At 43.3% G+C, this 16502-nt stretch overlaps 1 protein-coding gene across 2 annotated transcripts in view; it reads left to right on the top strand.

Moving 5' to 3' along the window:
• Positions 1-16502, top strand: part of LOC119647657 (phosphatidylinositol 4-phosphate 3-kinase C2 domain-containing subunit beta) — an 84449-nt gene that overhangs the window by 39759 nt on the left and 28188 nt on the right. Inside the window, exons 6-16 of one of the 2 annotated variants that reach the window (XM_038048727.1) lie at positions 4893-5033; positions 5478-5927; positions 6041-6129; positions 6195-6438; positions 12677-13069; positions 13158-14371; positions 14542-14787; positions 14846-15131; positions 15191-15341; positions 15428-15820; positions 15947-16147. In XM_038048727.1, coding sequence (XP_037904655.1) covers positions 4893-5033; positions 5478-5927; positions 6041-6129; positions 6195-6438; positions 12677-13069; positions 13158-14371; positions 14542-14787; positions 14846-15131; positions 15191-15341; positions 15428-15820; positions 15947-16147 — 3808 coding nt within the window. The remainder of the gene's footprint in view (positions 1-4892; positions 5034-5477; positions 5928-6040; positions 6130-6194; positions 6439-12676; positions 13070-13157; positions 14372-14541; positions 14788-14845; positions 15132-15190; positions 15342-15427; positions 15821-15946; positions 16148-16502) is intronic. The other variant, XM_038048728.1, reaches the window with a different exon arrangement.

A 16502-nucleotide genomic window follows, 5' to 3' on the forward strand; every position in this document is an offset into this window, starting at 1 on the left:
ATCACTTGGGTTCAAATCAGCAAGGCCTCTTTGTGCATAGCTGTATTTGAACTATTGTTTCTGTTCTTTTGAGGGTTTTCGTTACTCTATTATCATACATATATCAGGTTCAACCTCTAATGGATGGGACTGCAATCTCTGTGCATAGTGGAATGATGTCCAGGTTATTTAAGGACATGAAAGTCATGTTTGTTACCTCTGGGACAGGCAGACTAGGATAATGTTCCTATTGCTTACCGAGATTCGGGTCATTAAATAATCATTATCGCGAAGTTACAATTGGAAAGGAATTGAAAACTGTCCTCAGCCGCAACCATGTTGAAATATTTCTGATACTGAATAACAAGAAAGAAATGTAATTTACGTTCATGACTACTGTCGATCCAGACATAGAACATCAAACTAATTCAAATCCGGGTTTCCATTCCTAGAAACTAGTATAACAGTGATGACGATTGTATTGAATACTAATAAGATACGCCAATTAGTGATCAGACTTGTAATAGGGACGGAAAATATTCAGATTGTAGACCACAATGCGCCAATTAAAGACTCATTTCTAATTATCTTATGCTCTTAAGCTCTTATATTAGTCTCAATGTTGAGAATCTAGACAACTACGGTTTTGTCCAGGAGTTATGAAACTACGGAAGTTCTGGCAGCCTTGTCTATCGGGTTCTGTTGCGTTCGCTAATTTTGAATAAGAACTTGACCGATTTTCGGAATATGTCTCCTGGGAGCGGTCATTGTCATGGTGGTTCTCTGGTATTGGTCCGGGATATCGTAACCCATCACGTAAGCAGGTTTGAGTCAACCGATGGACATTGTGATGTTGCGTTCGGACTTTCAATTTTAAAAAAACTTGTCCGTACTGCTTGTCTTCCCTGATCCGAGGTGGTAGTATATAGAATCTCGAGATCAATGTAGCAAGCAAGGCTCTGGTAATTCTGATGGTTTTATGATCGGGTAGTGGTATTACCTCAGGTCAACGTTAGCAACGGTCTACCATGGTCAGACAGCGCTGTATCACGCAATAAAGCATAACGATAAGATCCAGATGGAAGTGTTTGATTTTGGATCGCTAATAATTATTATACCATACGTCAAATTCCTGCGGTCGCTTTTGACAGCCAAACATACTTCAGTGTTAACAACTGAACTTTCCTGCTTGTCGTAAACGGCTGGCAATCTGTAATTTTCGAAACTTTACTGCCAACAAAACATCAATAACCTCGGATAGGGACTAAGCCCATGGCTACGACCCATCGAAAGCGGCTTGCGGCATTCTCCTCCGCAACGGTATCAAGGGCCCCAGAAGGGTCGTTTTCTCCAACTCAATTGAGAGTTTTGAGAAGCTTCTAGATGTCTCCTCTTCCGATATGGGGAAATTCAGAGCACTACGCCCTCCTTAGTTCTTGTTCATCTCGAAATAAGTTTGTCCACTCGGCAGTGCTGTTTTGATATCCGGTCCAATAATATTGATAGTTATTCTTTCAAACGGTGCTCGCGTTATATCGGGATCATATTGCTGAGCCTTCGTCCATTCGTGAGGGTTCCATCTATCGGTCAGCAACTGCAAATTGTCGCTGTTTTCTCCTCTCATCTCTAGACGAGTACAGTAACCGCAGTTCTGTGAACATGGTCTGAGGTATAGGGTATCAGCATTGCGCTTGCCCGAGATTATTAGTCTGATTTGACTCAGGTACTCATTCACAGCTGAGTCGACTGGTATCCGACGTCAAATCACGATGCAGATTTCACTGCCACCAGTGAGATTTGAACCGTAATCTTCCGTACGATAGCCTTGCGCTCTAACCACTCAGCTATCCGGACACTTACCTAAGTGCCTTAATAGTTGTTTGGATGACGATTACGATAGTAATTCTCTGCCACCTATTGTTCCTTTTAAGGTTCAGTCATAAGTCATTGCTCAATAAAAGTAGCTACTTTTAAGATCGAGAGTAGAACATCATTGTATATTCGCGTAAAGGTCCATGAGGTCGTCGACACTTGGTAGTGGGTACCTGCCCTTTTTGATCAATTCATTCAATCGTCGGTAATGCACGCAGTACCGCGTATGGCTGTTCCTTTTCTTTACGAAGACTGCTCGTGAAGTCCACGGGCTTTTGGACTTCTCGATGATGTTCTATTTCTGTATCTAGGTGACTTTCTTGTCCTTCTTCTTAGATTTCTGCAGTCGCGTCTTGTTCATTCTGATCACAATTCCAACAACGGATAACTTCCTGTTTGTTTATCCATCTGGAAGAGGTCATTTTTCGGCAATCACATTCATCCGTTGGCTCTCGAAATCTAGACAGGGTCCTTGATGTGTGTTTTACGGCCTTGAATTGAAGGCTGTTTTCTTGTCGACCGGTTTCAATGCCTGCTGCATTTCTGCATCATACAGAGCCTGAATGGACGCATCCATAGCAGCTTCATTTGTATTTTGCTGATCCATTGTCAGAAAGGAGAGCAAGACCAATCTTTCGATGTCTTCGATTTGTCTTCTTATAGGAAAGGAGAGTAAAAATAAACTTGCGTTGTCCTGGGTGAGTTCTTGTAGTGTCTTCCCGCTCTTCTGGACTCTATTTCGAAGCTCCGTCTTGTAGATGTTCTTTAACAGAAGAGAACACCCCCATATTGAAGGGCCAGCGCTTGGTCGTTTACATATTTCAGCCGCTGGTCCCTTTAAACCAAAAGTTGATGCATTGGCCCTTTCTTGCTTATCGCAACAATCTCGAACTGGGTCTTGTAAATATACTGGGAAGTTTTTCCATCAAACACTTTTATTTTAGATTTCTCTGATCTATTATTTCCGTTTTGATGATGCAGGTTGTCTTTAAATTAGGCAAGTCCATTTTAAATATGTTTGTTCGATTTCCTCGATTTGTTGAGGTCAACTTCGCTTGTTGTTTCATTTTCACTTGAAAGTTGTTTAAATTCTCTTATTTGTTGATTCATTTTCATTGAAGTCACTCTTCAGCCTACTAAGGTCACTTTTCAGCCCACTTAGGCCATTCGTCTGATCACGTATTTGTCATTCCTGTAGCCTTCCTTGGTCTTCTCGTGATCAAAGACGTACGTGTTTGGATCATGTCTTTCCACTCCACCTTTAATCCTATCACACACTATCATCCCATCCTCAGTTTTTCACTATTAGTTTGATTGGTTGTCGTTGTTTCGAGGAGTTTCTAAATGTCTCCTCTTCCGACATGGAGAAATTCGAAATAATAGGTTCACGTGGTCGCCTGAGGTGATTCATCTGAAAGACGTTTCTGCCTCTGCCGAGAATGAATTCCATGCTTTGATGTGCCGGCAATTATAATCACTGACCTGGGAATGCAGTTCGAATTCTCCTCTTTCTCAGAGTTGGGCAAACACCTCGGTTTCAAACGCTCCCGGACAACCCTGTACCTCCCGCACTCCAAGGGAACGTTTGAAAGGTGGCATAGGACGCAGAGGGATCCTTTTTGGTCGCAGTAGCAGCTTTGTACTCATGAAGGGGGTAAGTTGCTCCCGAAATATATATCTACACTGAAAAATAAAAATTGTAGTTTGGAGTAAGTTACTGGTCTATCAATTTTCTGTAACTCGTTCTTCTTGGCTTCCGGACGTCCAATTACGAAGAATTTGCTGCAAGTCTCGGGGAGTCGGCATTCGGGGAGAATATATCCAACAGCGACCCTCTACTCGACCTTAGGTCGGGACCGAACACCAACAGTTTGTTGCGTCTGCTCAAGGACGCAGTATTAAAGTTGAGGCCGCCCCATTCGCCAATAACGCGAAAAACGGGGCGGACGTGTTCAAAGATCTCGACGGCTGAAACCAAAAGGGGTCTCAGATAAATAACCACAAAATCAAGCCAGTCTGACGGGTCATTAGACTCTTCCTGTCTGCATTCTTGGGCAGAGCATCGACGGCGTTGATCAATTTGTATATCTAAAGGGCGTCGTTTCTGACGAGTGTAGATGTCGCTCGGCGTATTAACAGCGCTATATCCGCTGCCTTGTATAAAGCCTAGAAATGCAGTTATTTCAACATCAAGGTTCAGTTTTTGCTAGTGAGCTGTGTTGCTCTATGAGAGTAGCACATGGAAAGTGATCATAAGAAATGCAGGATACGCCATGCAGTGGAGAGCGCTCTCCAAGCTGGCCGGCGGGTGAGTCGTCTCAGGAGTACTTGGTGCAGAATAGTAGAGGAGGAGTGTAGGGTTCTCGGGACGTCCTGGAAGGAGTTGGAGCACGTTTCAGCGGACTGTGTGCGTGTGTATGGTTGACGTGCTATGCCTCACTAAGGGGTGGATGACAACCATATAAGTTTGCTGTTGATGATAATGCCGTTTTCATTTAATGTTTGTCCCGCATAAGTTGGAATTCTATCAATCTTGCGAGAAGCTACAAGTGCTACACAGCAACAATACTCACTTTTTATGACGGTGTAGCTGTAATTCTTTTCTTATCACGTTTGGAAATGTTTTTCTATAAATTGAATTCCTATTACAGCTCCGATTACATTCCACAAATGACACATTCCCCCCATTAATATCTTCACACATAAGAGCATCAATGACCACAGAAATAATATCTTTCACCGAAACTTTCCTGCCTACAATAAAATTCACTTAGAATTATGTTGACAATATAATATGCAAAACTATCTAACAATTCTACAATGACGACTCTATTTTTAGAGTATCAGATTTATTTTTATTTAATTCATAGAATGTCGTTCTCTGTGGCTCACTCTCTTTCTCTTGATTTGCCGTTTGGCCGGCGAAATTTGTCGCCTATTCCAACCAATCAGTCCATTTGTTTATTCAATGTAAATCGTGGTATTTAAATTGATTCGCATCGCTTTCTAAATGTTGTCTCCGTTGATTAAATTAATTCCAGGTGACAACTCATCAGACTGTGCAACTTCTTACTATTCCGAGTATGATCCGTTCGATTATTTGTATAGTTGTGGTACGCAGTATTCTGATCCCGTGTATGAGGCGGTCAACAAAACTGATCGAACACCGATGAGTCCAGCCGGTAAGTTATAGTGCATTTTTTTAGGTTGATATAGTTTTGTGGTGGAGTTGTATGAGCAACTTTTTGGATGCTATGAATAAGTTGTTTTGCGATAGTGACTTTAGAACTGAAGCTGAATTATAATTTTGTTGTGTAGATTTTAGTCGCGGAGGAGCCTTTTTTTTAAATTTAGTTTTGCTATTAAACTCATATTAGTTTGTAAATATTTGGTTAAATCAAGACTTCCTAAATGGAGTATTGAAAAGGCTTTCGACAGTATTCTTTGAAAAGAGGAACAAAGAAGTAAGCTCCTTATTTACAGTAGTGTAGAGTGAATGGAGGAACTTTTGAGCCCCACTCAGTTGCTCCTTATTTCCAACCAGAGCCAACGTACTTCTAATAAAACCTTATTATTTTGCATGGTAGCTATCCGATAATTTTCCCATTTTCATTAACTATCACTAGCACCAATTGGTTGGAACATTCCAGCACTTGATAATGCCGCGCTATCGCCAATACCTAGCACATCAAAAGACGTTGGAGACAGATCACACCCACCGCCGCTTCCGCCAAGAAATAGTTTCACCAGTCGACAAGAACAAACCAAACAAGTATTGGATCGACGAAAAGGTGCTACCAAATTATATGAAACTGTGACAGATCGGAAAACATACGATGCTGAACTAATGGAATTCTATCGAATGGTTCGTGATTTACGGCGACAATACAAATATACAGACACAAGGACCAATATTGGTCACGTGATTGCAGCCGAATTCGACAATTGTTATAGTTTAGAGACGAGTATTAAATTAATGGTACATCCATCGTTAGAGGCGTTGAAGCGAACTGATGATATCGTAAATCAAGGACAGATTTCAGGATATGGAGCACCAGTTCAATTTACCTGTGATAGTAAGTGCTTGTCAGATACCTTTCCCGGAGTTGGTATTTAATCTTTTCCACTCTAAGCCTTTTTCTTCAATTCCAAACTCAATGCGTTTAACTCACTAAATCTATCTTTTCAGTAAGCACAACTGTCGAACATGTAACCATGCATGCTTTTTGTGAATTAGAAGGGCAAATTATTGGAAACGTTAGTGATTTTATGCTCAAGGTAAGCTGCATCTTAACTACTCCATAATTATTGTAAACCTTGTATGCTCTCTCTTTTGTATTTAGCCAATTGGAGTCGTGGAATGGTTGTCACCCACGTCTAAACTAAGTCAATTAGAATGTGTACACGATAGTATTAAATTGGAGCAGGACGTACAATTGGGTTTGTGTCCAAAAACTGAAGCCAATATGATGGCAATAGCTCGGACGGTTGCGGACGATACGCGAGATATGGCATTGAAACCGGAAGACATTCTACCGAATGAACATATGTCGACAATTACTTTCGATAGCATGATGATTTTGATAGGTAAGATGCAACGTTTTTTTGTGTTTTATTATGCATTAGAAGTTAAACTCATTTTCCCAAACTGGGTTGAGTAAACTTTGATTATATTATTTCGTAACGAGGATACTATTCATGTGGACTTTCTAAGCTCATGAATGTACAAAATACAAGAATAACCAGTTGAATATATAAAAGCTTAGTTGGATTACATAATATGGTTCACTAAGTTCTTTGCCGTTGGAAGCCTGGATCTTTTACCAACAAAAAGATGATCACCGCTGCTGGTTTTAGTAGACGCATTAAATACGTACACGGAGGTGGAAAATCTTAGAAAAACACGTCCGCCGCCCGAACGCCGGAACTACAGCGGGCGCGTGTGGGATTCACCCCAGCATTGAGGTATTACTTCGCGGGGTAGGTTTGCTCTTAGGCACTCATCCTTCACCTATTTGCAGCTTTCCCAGCTTTCCTCCTTCTCTGTTCCTTCAGCAACTCCTCCTGCATTTGGATGATTGCGGAGCTAACCGCAAGCCACTTCTCCTCGGACTCCAGCATCTTAGTAACCAAGCTCTCCAGGGTCCCGCTCCTGCCCAGCACCTGGTTTAAGCTCCTTCTCTCCATCGCAAATCGTGGGCAGTGAAACATCACATGCTCTGGATCCTCCGGTATGCCATCGCATCTGGGACAGTTCGGAGAATCATCCAACCCAAAGCGGTGCAAATACTGCCTGTAGCAACCACCGTGTCCCGTGAGGAATTGGGTAATGTGGTAGTTGGTCTCCCCATGTTTTCGCTCAAGCCATACCCTAATGTTGGGAATGAGCGTGTGCGTCCAACGACCTTTCGTAGACTCGTCCCATCTGCGTTGCCAGAGATCATGCGACTCTGACCTTGCCGCATTTTTACGCTCTCACACTCTACACTCATTTCTTTGGCCAGAATGTCAACCGGGATCATGCCTGCCACCACCAATACTGCCTCATCTGATGTGGTTCTAAAAGAACTGCAAACCCTCAAAGCCATCCGCCGGTAAACCGAGTTCACCTGCTTCCGTCTCTGAGAGTTTGCAAGCGCCTCTGCCCACACAGGCGACGAGTAGAGCAGGATGGAGCGCACCACTCCGGCTAGCACCAACCTCCGCCAATGTTTCGGTCCACCAATATTTGGCAACATTTTTGCAAGTGCCGTGGTGGCACTGGCTGCCTTTTGGCAAGCATACTCTAGGTGCTCCCTAAAACTCAATTTGGTGTAAATTATTACCCCCAGGTATTTGATAGACGGCTTTGATACGACCGTATGTCCACCGACCTCCACTTTTACAGTGTTATTTTTTCTGCGTTTCGTTATCAAGATCGCTTCCGTTTTCACGTCCGCCAAGGTCAGCCCGGCCTTTTCTAGCCAGGACTTTACCGCTTTCACTGTTTCCGTTGCGTAAACCTCCACATCTTCTGGGTGTTTTGCTGCAACAACCACAGCTAGGTCATCAGCAAAGCCGACAATCGTAGTCCCCTCTGGAACGGGAAGAGCAAGCACCCCATTATACATGATATTCCACAACAGGGGACCAAGTACCCATCCCTGTGGTACCCCGGCTGTGACAATGTACTCTTTGGGGCCCTCATCCGTCCCGTACCAGAGAGTCCTCTCTGAGAGGTAGTTTTCCACCAAATTCGCTAAGTATCCGGGGACACCTATGTCAGCCAACGCCCCTTTAATTCTATTCCAGTTGGCCGAGTTGAATGCGTTTTTGACATCCAACGCCACCACGGCACAGCAGCCGCCAGAAATCAGTGCACCTTTTGCCAGGTTTACTACCATGCCAATTGCGTCCACCGTAGAGTGGGCGCGTCGGAAACGAAACTGGCGTTCCGACAAATCATTGCTGGTTTCGACGATGGGCAGGAGTCTGTTGTAGATGACTCTCTCCATCATCTTCCCCATTGTATCCAACAGGCAGATAGGACGATACGACGCTGGGTTTCCAGGTGGCGTGCCAGGCTTCGGAAGCAGGGAATATTCCTTCTTTTAGGCAAGCCTCGAAGGTGTTGGCGAAAAGGTCGGGCCTAGTCTTCACTGCCAGTTTCAAAGCTCGGTTGGGGATGCCATCCAAACCTGGGGCCTTGTTGTCACCGAACCTACCACATATTTCCCGCAGCTCCTCCACATTTACAGGCGGTATTATGCCGTCATTTAGCTGGACAAAAATTTGCCTTTTCCCCTGAGCCTCTGGCAAAGCCTCCTTGCCCGAAAACATGCGGCTCGCAAACTTGCGATTTCGTTGTTCCACCAGTAGTTGGGTTGCCTACTGGGGAGCAATCGCCTTCTGGGCATACCACTCAGGCGGGTGAGTTTCACTCCGTTGTAAATTTCAGCATTCCTGTGCGGAGTCTGTATGGATCCTCGTTAATAAGCTTGTGCTTCCACGCTACCCCACCTCCAGCTGATACCGTGCTTCAGCGACAAACTCGACTCCTGGCCCGCCAACTTTAGAGATCAACTCTCACGCGCCGTGCACCCTTTTTCCCCGAAATCTCAACTCCGGAGACAAAAGGCTTTAACCTGGACACGGAGACGTTCTTGGGCCTGCCGCCAACGTTAAGCTAAAGAAGTTCATATGAACCCTCATATGGTGGCTGCAAGGGCCTCTAGGAAGTATCCAAGCGAAGCACCACTTGTGTGCAGACATCTAGGTCCTTGGGGGGTGTTCGCCCTCGTCGAAGAATGACGGGATGGCGGCGGTGATTTAAATCTTATCACGGTGTCCGGGAGCAAAAATCCAATGGTGGAAAGGCCCGACCAGGTATCGAACACAGGATCGCTAGCGAGTCTCAAATTCTCCTCGTACACCAATTCGTCGGAATTGACGGCAAACTCTTCACGATGGGCTGTATGTAGGCCAAGTAAAATGAAAGGCAGGACTTGTGACTATGAAGAGTCATAGTGTATCACTATAGCGGCCTTAAGTGTCCTATGCCAGCGTTCCAGCGTCCCATTGGATTACGAGTGGTACACAGTCGACCCAGAAGTTTGCCCAACTCCGAGAACAGGGTAGACTTGAACTGTATTCCCTGGTCAGTAATAACTTCGGCCGGAACTCCAAAGCATATGATCTATTTACGACAAAGGGCGTCAGTGCACGATTGTACGAAATTGTCGACCAGAAATATTGCTTCAGGCCACCGCGTGAATCTATCGATGATTGTGAGACAATACTTGAAGCCATGCCAATCTCGCAAGGGGCCAATAATGTCGATGTGGATCGTGTAAAAATGCTTTGTAGACCGAGGAAATGAGCCTACACACCTCTTTCTGTACGCGCTGTCTGGCCCAGAAGTTAACATGCTTATTCATTGATGACCAGAAATATCTACTAGTGACAAACCAATTCGTTGACCGAATGCCTCGGTGCGCAAGATCATGTACTGGATGGAATACTTCCTTGCGAAAAGCGACCGGAATATATGGCCTAGGTTCATTTTCAGAGGTCTCGCAGACTATTTCGGTGGTTGACAAAAAGGGGAGATTCTCAAAATTTGTATTTGGCGTTGTCCTTGAGGTTCTGAAGCACTGCGTCATCCTTCTGTGCCTCGACGATTGCCAAAAACTTCTGAAAGCATCTGCAACTACATTATCCTTGCGGGACACAAGGATGTTGGATGTCCGAAGTAAACTGACCTATGGAGCTCAGGTGCCAGAGTTGGCGAGGAGAGGCCTTGTCGGGCTTCTGCTGAAACGTAAAGGTAAGAGGTTTGTGGTTCGTTGACACTGTTAATGGCCTGCTTTTTAGGGAGTATCGGAGGTACTTTATTGCCATGTACGTCTCTAATAGCTCACGATCATAGATGTTGTAGTTCTGTTGTGCTGAGCGATGTTTGATTCATCGATGAATACGGCTAGGGGCGCATCTGGTTGAGGAAATGACAGGAGTGTAGCGTCAGCCAGCTTTCGTTTTGCTCAAAAACTTGGGCGGCCTCTGTAGACCACATAATCACGCGTGAATCTTTAGTCTTGGGTCCAGACAAGTAGGCATTGAGGATCGCTTATGTTGTGCGGCTTTGAGCAAGAAACGACGATAGAAGTTTAACATGCCCAAAAACTTTCGCAGATCCTTACCCGTTTTAAGTTGTAAGAAGTCGATGATGGTCTGAAGCTGTGAATCGTTTGAACTCGAAAATACACACTACAGGAATATGATGGTACGCCTTGGCTAAGTCCAAGGTGGTGAAAGCACGGCATTGGATGAGTGGTATAGGATAGCGGTCTGGAACCGTTTGTAATCGCCCCATTGTCTCCATTTGCCGTTGGAATTTGGGGTCATGTGCAGTGGAGAAGACCAGCAGCTGTTTGATGGTTTGCAAATGCCCTGCTTTAAAAGTGTGTCAAATTCTTTCTTAGGAACAGGGAGGTTCTGGGGTGGTAATGAATGCACCTTCGAGAAGATACGAGACCCAGTAGTGCGGATGTGGTGTAGTACATCTTGCTTAGCAGATGAGAGAGACTATTTTCGATAGTTATGTTACTGTATTTTTGAAGAGGCGCACGAATACGAGGGTCGGCTACCTCCTCAAAAATGAGCTAAACAATGATAGTATAGCAGGTGGTAAGTTTTCCTGAAGACCTGAGCAAAGTTACGGGATCTATAAGAGGCATATTCTGCAGATCCACTAGAAAGTCTGCGCTTAATATGGGACTACTGATATCCGCTCCAACGAAACGCCATGAAAAGATCCGACGAATTCGCAGACTTACGTCCACTTGCCTGTAGCTGTAAGTGTATATGGTTGAAGAATTTGCCGCCGTTAGTTTGAGTTGATGCGGAATCAGTTTGTGATTCCGCGATACCGGGAGAACTGAGACGTCTGCGCCTGCGTCGATCAGGTAATAGGGCTTACTCAAAGGATCGAATATTGTTAAGCGGCATAGAGCCGCATTCTGGGTAGCCGCCGCCGGAGTTCCCAGCTAGTTAATTTTTCTGAAGTTGTGAAGCCATTCGATAGAGCCAAATGGTGAAACCGATCACGACGAGCCGACCCTGTTTGTGAACGTGAGAAAGGCTGAAGAAAAAGAAGAAGAATCTGACGTCTTCTTGTAGGATCCTTCCTTTTCATAGTTTTTTCCAAATCTTCGCGACAGTTCTCTTCTGTTCTTCGAGGAGAAATTTCGCGTTCAACCTCGTAGGTATATTTCACTATGCAACTGGAAAACCAGGAGACTTGGAATATTTGCGAATCAAATGTGAGTAGCACTCAAAAGAGACCAACATTTTTCCGCGGAATGATGTGATTTATGGTCAGCTCATGGAGGTGGAGATAGGGTTTGGTAGTAGAGTTGTTGGTTCAGTAGGCGTTTCCAGGTTTTATGCTCCATCGTGGGTACCAATCCATGTTTCGCCCTGGGACCTATACTACCCTTTGTCCGTACTGATGGACCCATCAAATCATCACAGTCCTTATGTCTGAATTTCTCCTCACTTTGAAAGTTGTGTTTTTTTTCGTTGGAAATCCCGTGAGTCTCCGATTACAGCCTATACCTCTCTCTTGTCTTTTAATAATCTGATCAACCTGCAAACCCCAAGTGCTTATGATGTATCATGTTGGGTGAAAGAGGTGTTGAATCTCGTTGGCCAAGATATCGATGGGGACCATGTCTGCTATTACACATGCTGCTTCGTCAGATGTACTGCGGGCGCATGATGTCCGCAATGCTGCGGTATGGTTAAACAATATTTTTCCTATTTGCTTTATGTTCTAATTCGGACTGCCAGACAGGAGCTGCATAAAGAAAATTGGAGATAAAGAGCCGACGGCTTTGTATTGGACCGCCTATATTCAGTAGCATTTTTGCGAGCAGTGGTCCAACTGGGAATGTTTTTGTTGCTAAACTTTCAAGATATGGTTTGGAGTTTAATTTTTTGTCAATGATGACTCCTAGATATTTGAGCGCTGGTTGCGAGTGTTTGTTATGTTTGCCAATTCTAACTTTGATCGTTTGTTTGCTTCCTTCCTTTGGCGATTAGAACTACCTCCGTTTTACGTTCTGCAAGATCAGCACCTCCTAACCAGGATCTGACTTCCCAAATTGCTTCGTGAGTCAAAATCTGGATTTTCTTTAATGTATTGTGCCGCGATAGTCACTCTTTCTCTCTATAATATACGTCGTACATCATTGTCCTCAGAAAAGGGCCGAGGGGCGATCCTTGGGGAACCCCACAGGTGGTTTGTTTCTCAATTTTAACGCTATACACATTTTTTTCATTCCAGAAACCCTCGAAACGGAGATTGATAAACTAGAGTCATCAGTAACTGATTCCAACAGTCACACAATTATCTCATGTTCGGGTGTAGTTCAAGGAATTAAGGCAATCTGTGCTGTGCTGGGTTCAATTGACACCCTTGAAATTTGTGAATATGTCGACGATCTGAAGAATATTTGCAATATGGGACAAGTAATTTATTCATACAATTCACCATCAAGTCCAGACATTGTTTCAGAATCTGGAGATTATGCTGAAGTGATGCTAAGACCCAAATCAACTTTAGATCAAATTAAATTGAAATGCAATTATCTACGGGAGTCGATACAACAGTTGATTGAGACTTATGCGAACGCGTTTAGAGTCGATTTTTGCGTGAAGTCAATTGATTATGCTACAAGTGAGTATGCAATGTAATCTGATTATCTGTTCCTGCATTATCTGTTTGATTATTTTATTTAATTAATCGACACTTTCTCCTTTTACAGCTCCAATTCCAATTTCCTGCGTCCTAAAACCCATCATGGTGAACTTAAGTTGTCTACATCGTCCGCCGCCTAGTTGGAAATTCGACGACTATATGCTTGGTGCACAAATCTACCACGGAACTCGTTACATAAGTCAACCATTCGTCACACAATGCTCCAACGACACGACAGGCGGTCTGTTTCCACGATTAAAATTCGACACTTGGATCAGCTTTGAAAGTAATCCCATATGCACATTACCAAGGGAATCAAGGCTGATTTTTGTGCTCTACGGCTGTCGGGCAGAACCGGCTGAAGGCAGCGAACAGTCAAATGATAATACTCAAGAACGTAAGAAGATTACAACCGAATTGGGATGGTGTGCTGTGCAATTGTTTGATTTTCAAAGTAATATGGTCCTCGGAACGTATCTTCTATCTTTGTGGCCTCCTACTACTGATAAATTTTTGGGGCCCGCTCCTGCAAAGGGTTCACATCCTCAACCTGATTTTTGTCCAGTATTAAGTATAGAAGTGCCAAGTTATGGCGGTCGCATAGTATTTCCTGATCCACCCCCGAATCCTCCTTCTGCTCCGCGATACGATTTCAATAGTCTTGATTGCAATCTACAACAAGAGTTGCTTGACACAGCAGAACAAGGCTACTCCGGGACCTTGGAAAAACGTGAAGTATTATGGGAGAAACGTCATTATTTGCAAGCTTTTCCGCATGCCCTTCCAAAAGTATTGCATGCCGCTCATAGTTGGGATTATGCAAGTTTGATTGATTTACATTCCTTACTAAACTCCTGGACACCGCTAACGCCATTACAATCCCTGGAGTTGTTGTTGCCACGCTATCCCGACATGGAAGTGAGAAAAAAGGCTGTCAAGTGGATTTCACAAATGCCCAATGATCAACTTGTTGATTTTTTACCGCAATTATTGCAAGCTCTCAAGCATGATACGTATGATGCATCCCCTATGGCTCAGTTTTTGTTATGTAAATCATTGGAATCACCGAGAATTGCTCATCATTTGTATTGGCTGTTGGTTCACAGTTTACCAGGAGATTCACCACAAAATTCAATGGACAGCTTAACATCGGATTTGGATGAGAGTCTGATAACTCAGGCAAGATATCATCGACGTAATAAAATGATGCTGCGAGGATTGTTGGGTATTTGTGGAGAGAAGTTATCGTCGAGGTTTTTGTCGCAGAATATGATGTGCAAGGTAAGGTTGTAATTATGAGTTATTTTCAAGCGAATTTTATGTTGATTTTGGTGCAAGATTATTTTATTATAGTAGTTGAGAATCTGAACACAATAGAGATTTGCGTTTTATAATTATTTGTACAAACAAACATTGAATAGTTGCCTCTGATTTATTATCCCTCTCGATAGAATCTCGCGGACACCGCACAAAATGTAAAAAGTGCCAAAGAATCCATGCGTCAAAAAACCCTCATACAAGGCTTAGATATGGTCAATCAAATTCTGCAAGAATCGCCCACGTCCTTACCGCTTGATCCTGCACTAGAAGTATATGGCGTAAACTCCAGAAATTCCAGTTTTTTCAATTCATATACACTCCCCTTGAAAATTTCATTTTTGGGTCCAGATCGTGGTATTTTACCGGCGATATTCAAGGTTAGCAGCTGATTAGACTCCTTATTTTGATTGCGTTATAATTTGTCTCCTTCTGCAGTGCGGTGACGATCTCCAGCAAGATATGCTGACTATCCAGCTTGTTCGGATAATGGACAAATTATGGCTTGCTGAGGGATTGGACTTGAAAATGGTCACTTTCAATTGTGTCCCAACTGGCTATAAGAAGGGAATGATTGAGTTGGTGACGGAGGCAGAAACATTGCGGAAAATTCAAGTGGAGTATGGACTCACGGGGTCATTTAAAGATCGTCCAATTGCTGAGTGGTTAGCCAGACAGAATCCGAGTCAGTTGGAGTATAAGCGAGCAGTGGATAATTTTACCTGTAAGATCTGAAGTGTGATATCGAAGTTTTTTTCTGGTACTAAATTTATTGAATTACAGATTCGTGTGCCGGCTACAGTGTAGCTACTTACGTTTTGGGTGTTTGTGATAGACATAATGATAACATAATGCTGAAAACATCGGGACATTTGTTTCATATTGATTTTGGCAAATTTTTAGGAGATGCACAAATGTTTGGGAATTTTAAACGGTATGTTTCACGGTTTTCGGCTCCTGTTGATTTTCTGCTTTTCTTCCTTCATTGAAACAAAAAACTGAATTATATTTTCCTTACAGCGACCGAACTCCCTTCGTATTAACCTCCGATATGGCCTATGTGATAAACGGTGGCGATAAATTATCAACAGCATTCCATAATTTTGTTGATTTGTGCTGCAAAGCATTCAATATCGTCCGGAAACATGGTGATCTCCTTCTTCATATGCTTGCCTTGATGGCAACAGCTGGAATACCGGGTGTAACAGCCGATGCAGTCACCTATGTACGGAAAGCTTTACTCCCGTCTCAGTCAAACCCTGAAGCTGCCGCATCATTCGCTAAAATGATCCAATTTTCACTGAAGAGTTGGTTTACACAATTCAACTTTTTCCTGCACAATTTGGCTCAAATGCGATTCAATAGTGATGAGGGGAATGGAGAGTTATTGACCTTTATCCCGAGAACTTACACGTGAGTATGAAATCAATTTTTTTTACATAAATTTAAGAGGTCTTTCATCTATTGCAACTCTGCCAAAAGTGAATTAGTATGACTAATGCCATGCTTATATTTTTTTCTCCCCTTCCCTTTCTTTAGAATGAAACAAGATGGTCGACTAAAGTCGGTTACGGTGGTTAATTATCAAAAACGGTACGATTTGGAGAAATATTATACATACATCCTGAAAGTTACCCGACATAATCAACCAGATCCGACCTACCTATTTCGATCTTACAAAGAATTCTGTGAGTTTCATCAGAAGCTTTGCTTACATTATCCGTTGGCCAAGCTGCACAGGTAAGTCCTCGTTCATTATTTTATTTAACAAGCAAATTTGGAGGTGAAAGTTATGAATTAAAAATTGAGGAAGAAAAAAATCGGTAGTCATGGCTCTGTAGCACGCGCCGTCCACAGTCGTAGTTTGGCCCGCGGCGCTCTCAAAGAAAATGATCCGATGACTCAGCAGCACACACCCCAGTAACTTTGAGCGAGTGTAAGGGCTCTTCGTGGGTGAAACACGGATTTTCGGTATCCCAGAAACGATTATTTTGATGATTCACGTAACCGTTAAAATGGGAATGGGCCTCATCGTTCATGATAATTTTCGATGAAAAATCGTCCTCCTCTTCGGTGAGATTCAGGATGATTTCTG

The sequence above is a fragment of the Hermetia illucens genome, chromosome 2 (assembly GCF_905115235.1).
Source record: "Hermetia illucens chromosome 2, iHerIll2.2.curated.20191125, whole genome shotgun sequence".
Taxonomy (NCBI): domain Eukaryota; kingdom Metazoa; phylum Arthropoda; class Insecta; order Diptera; family Stratiomyidae; genus Hermetia; species Hermetia illucens.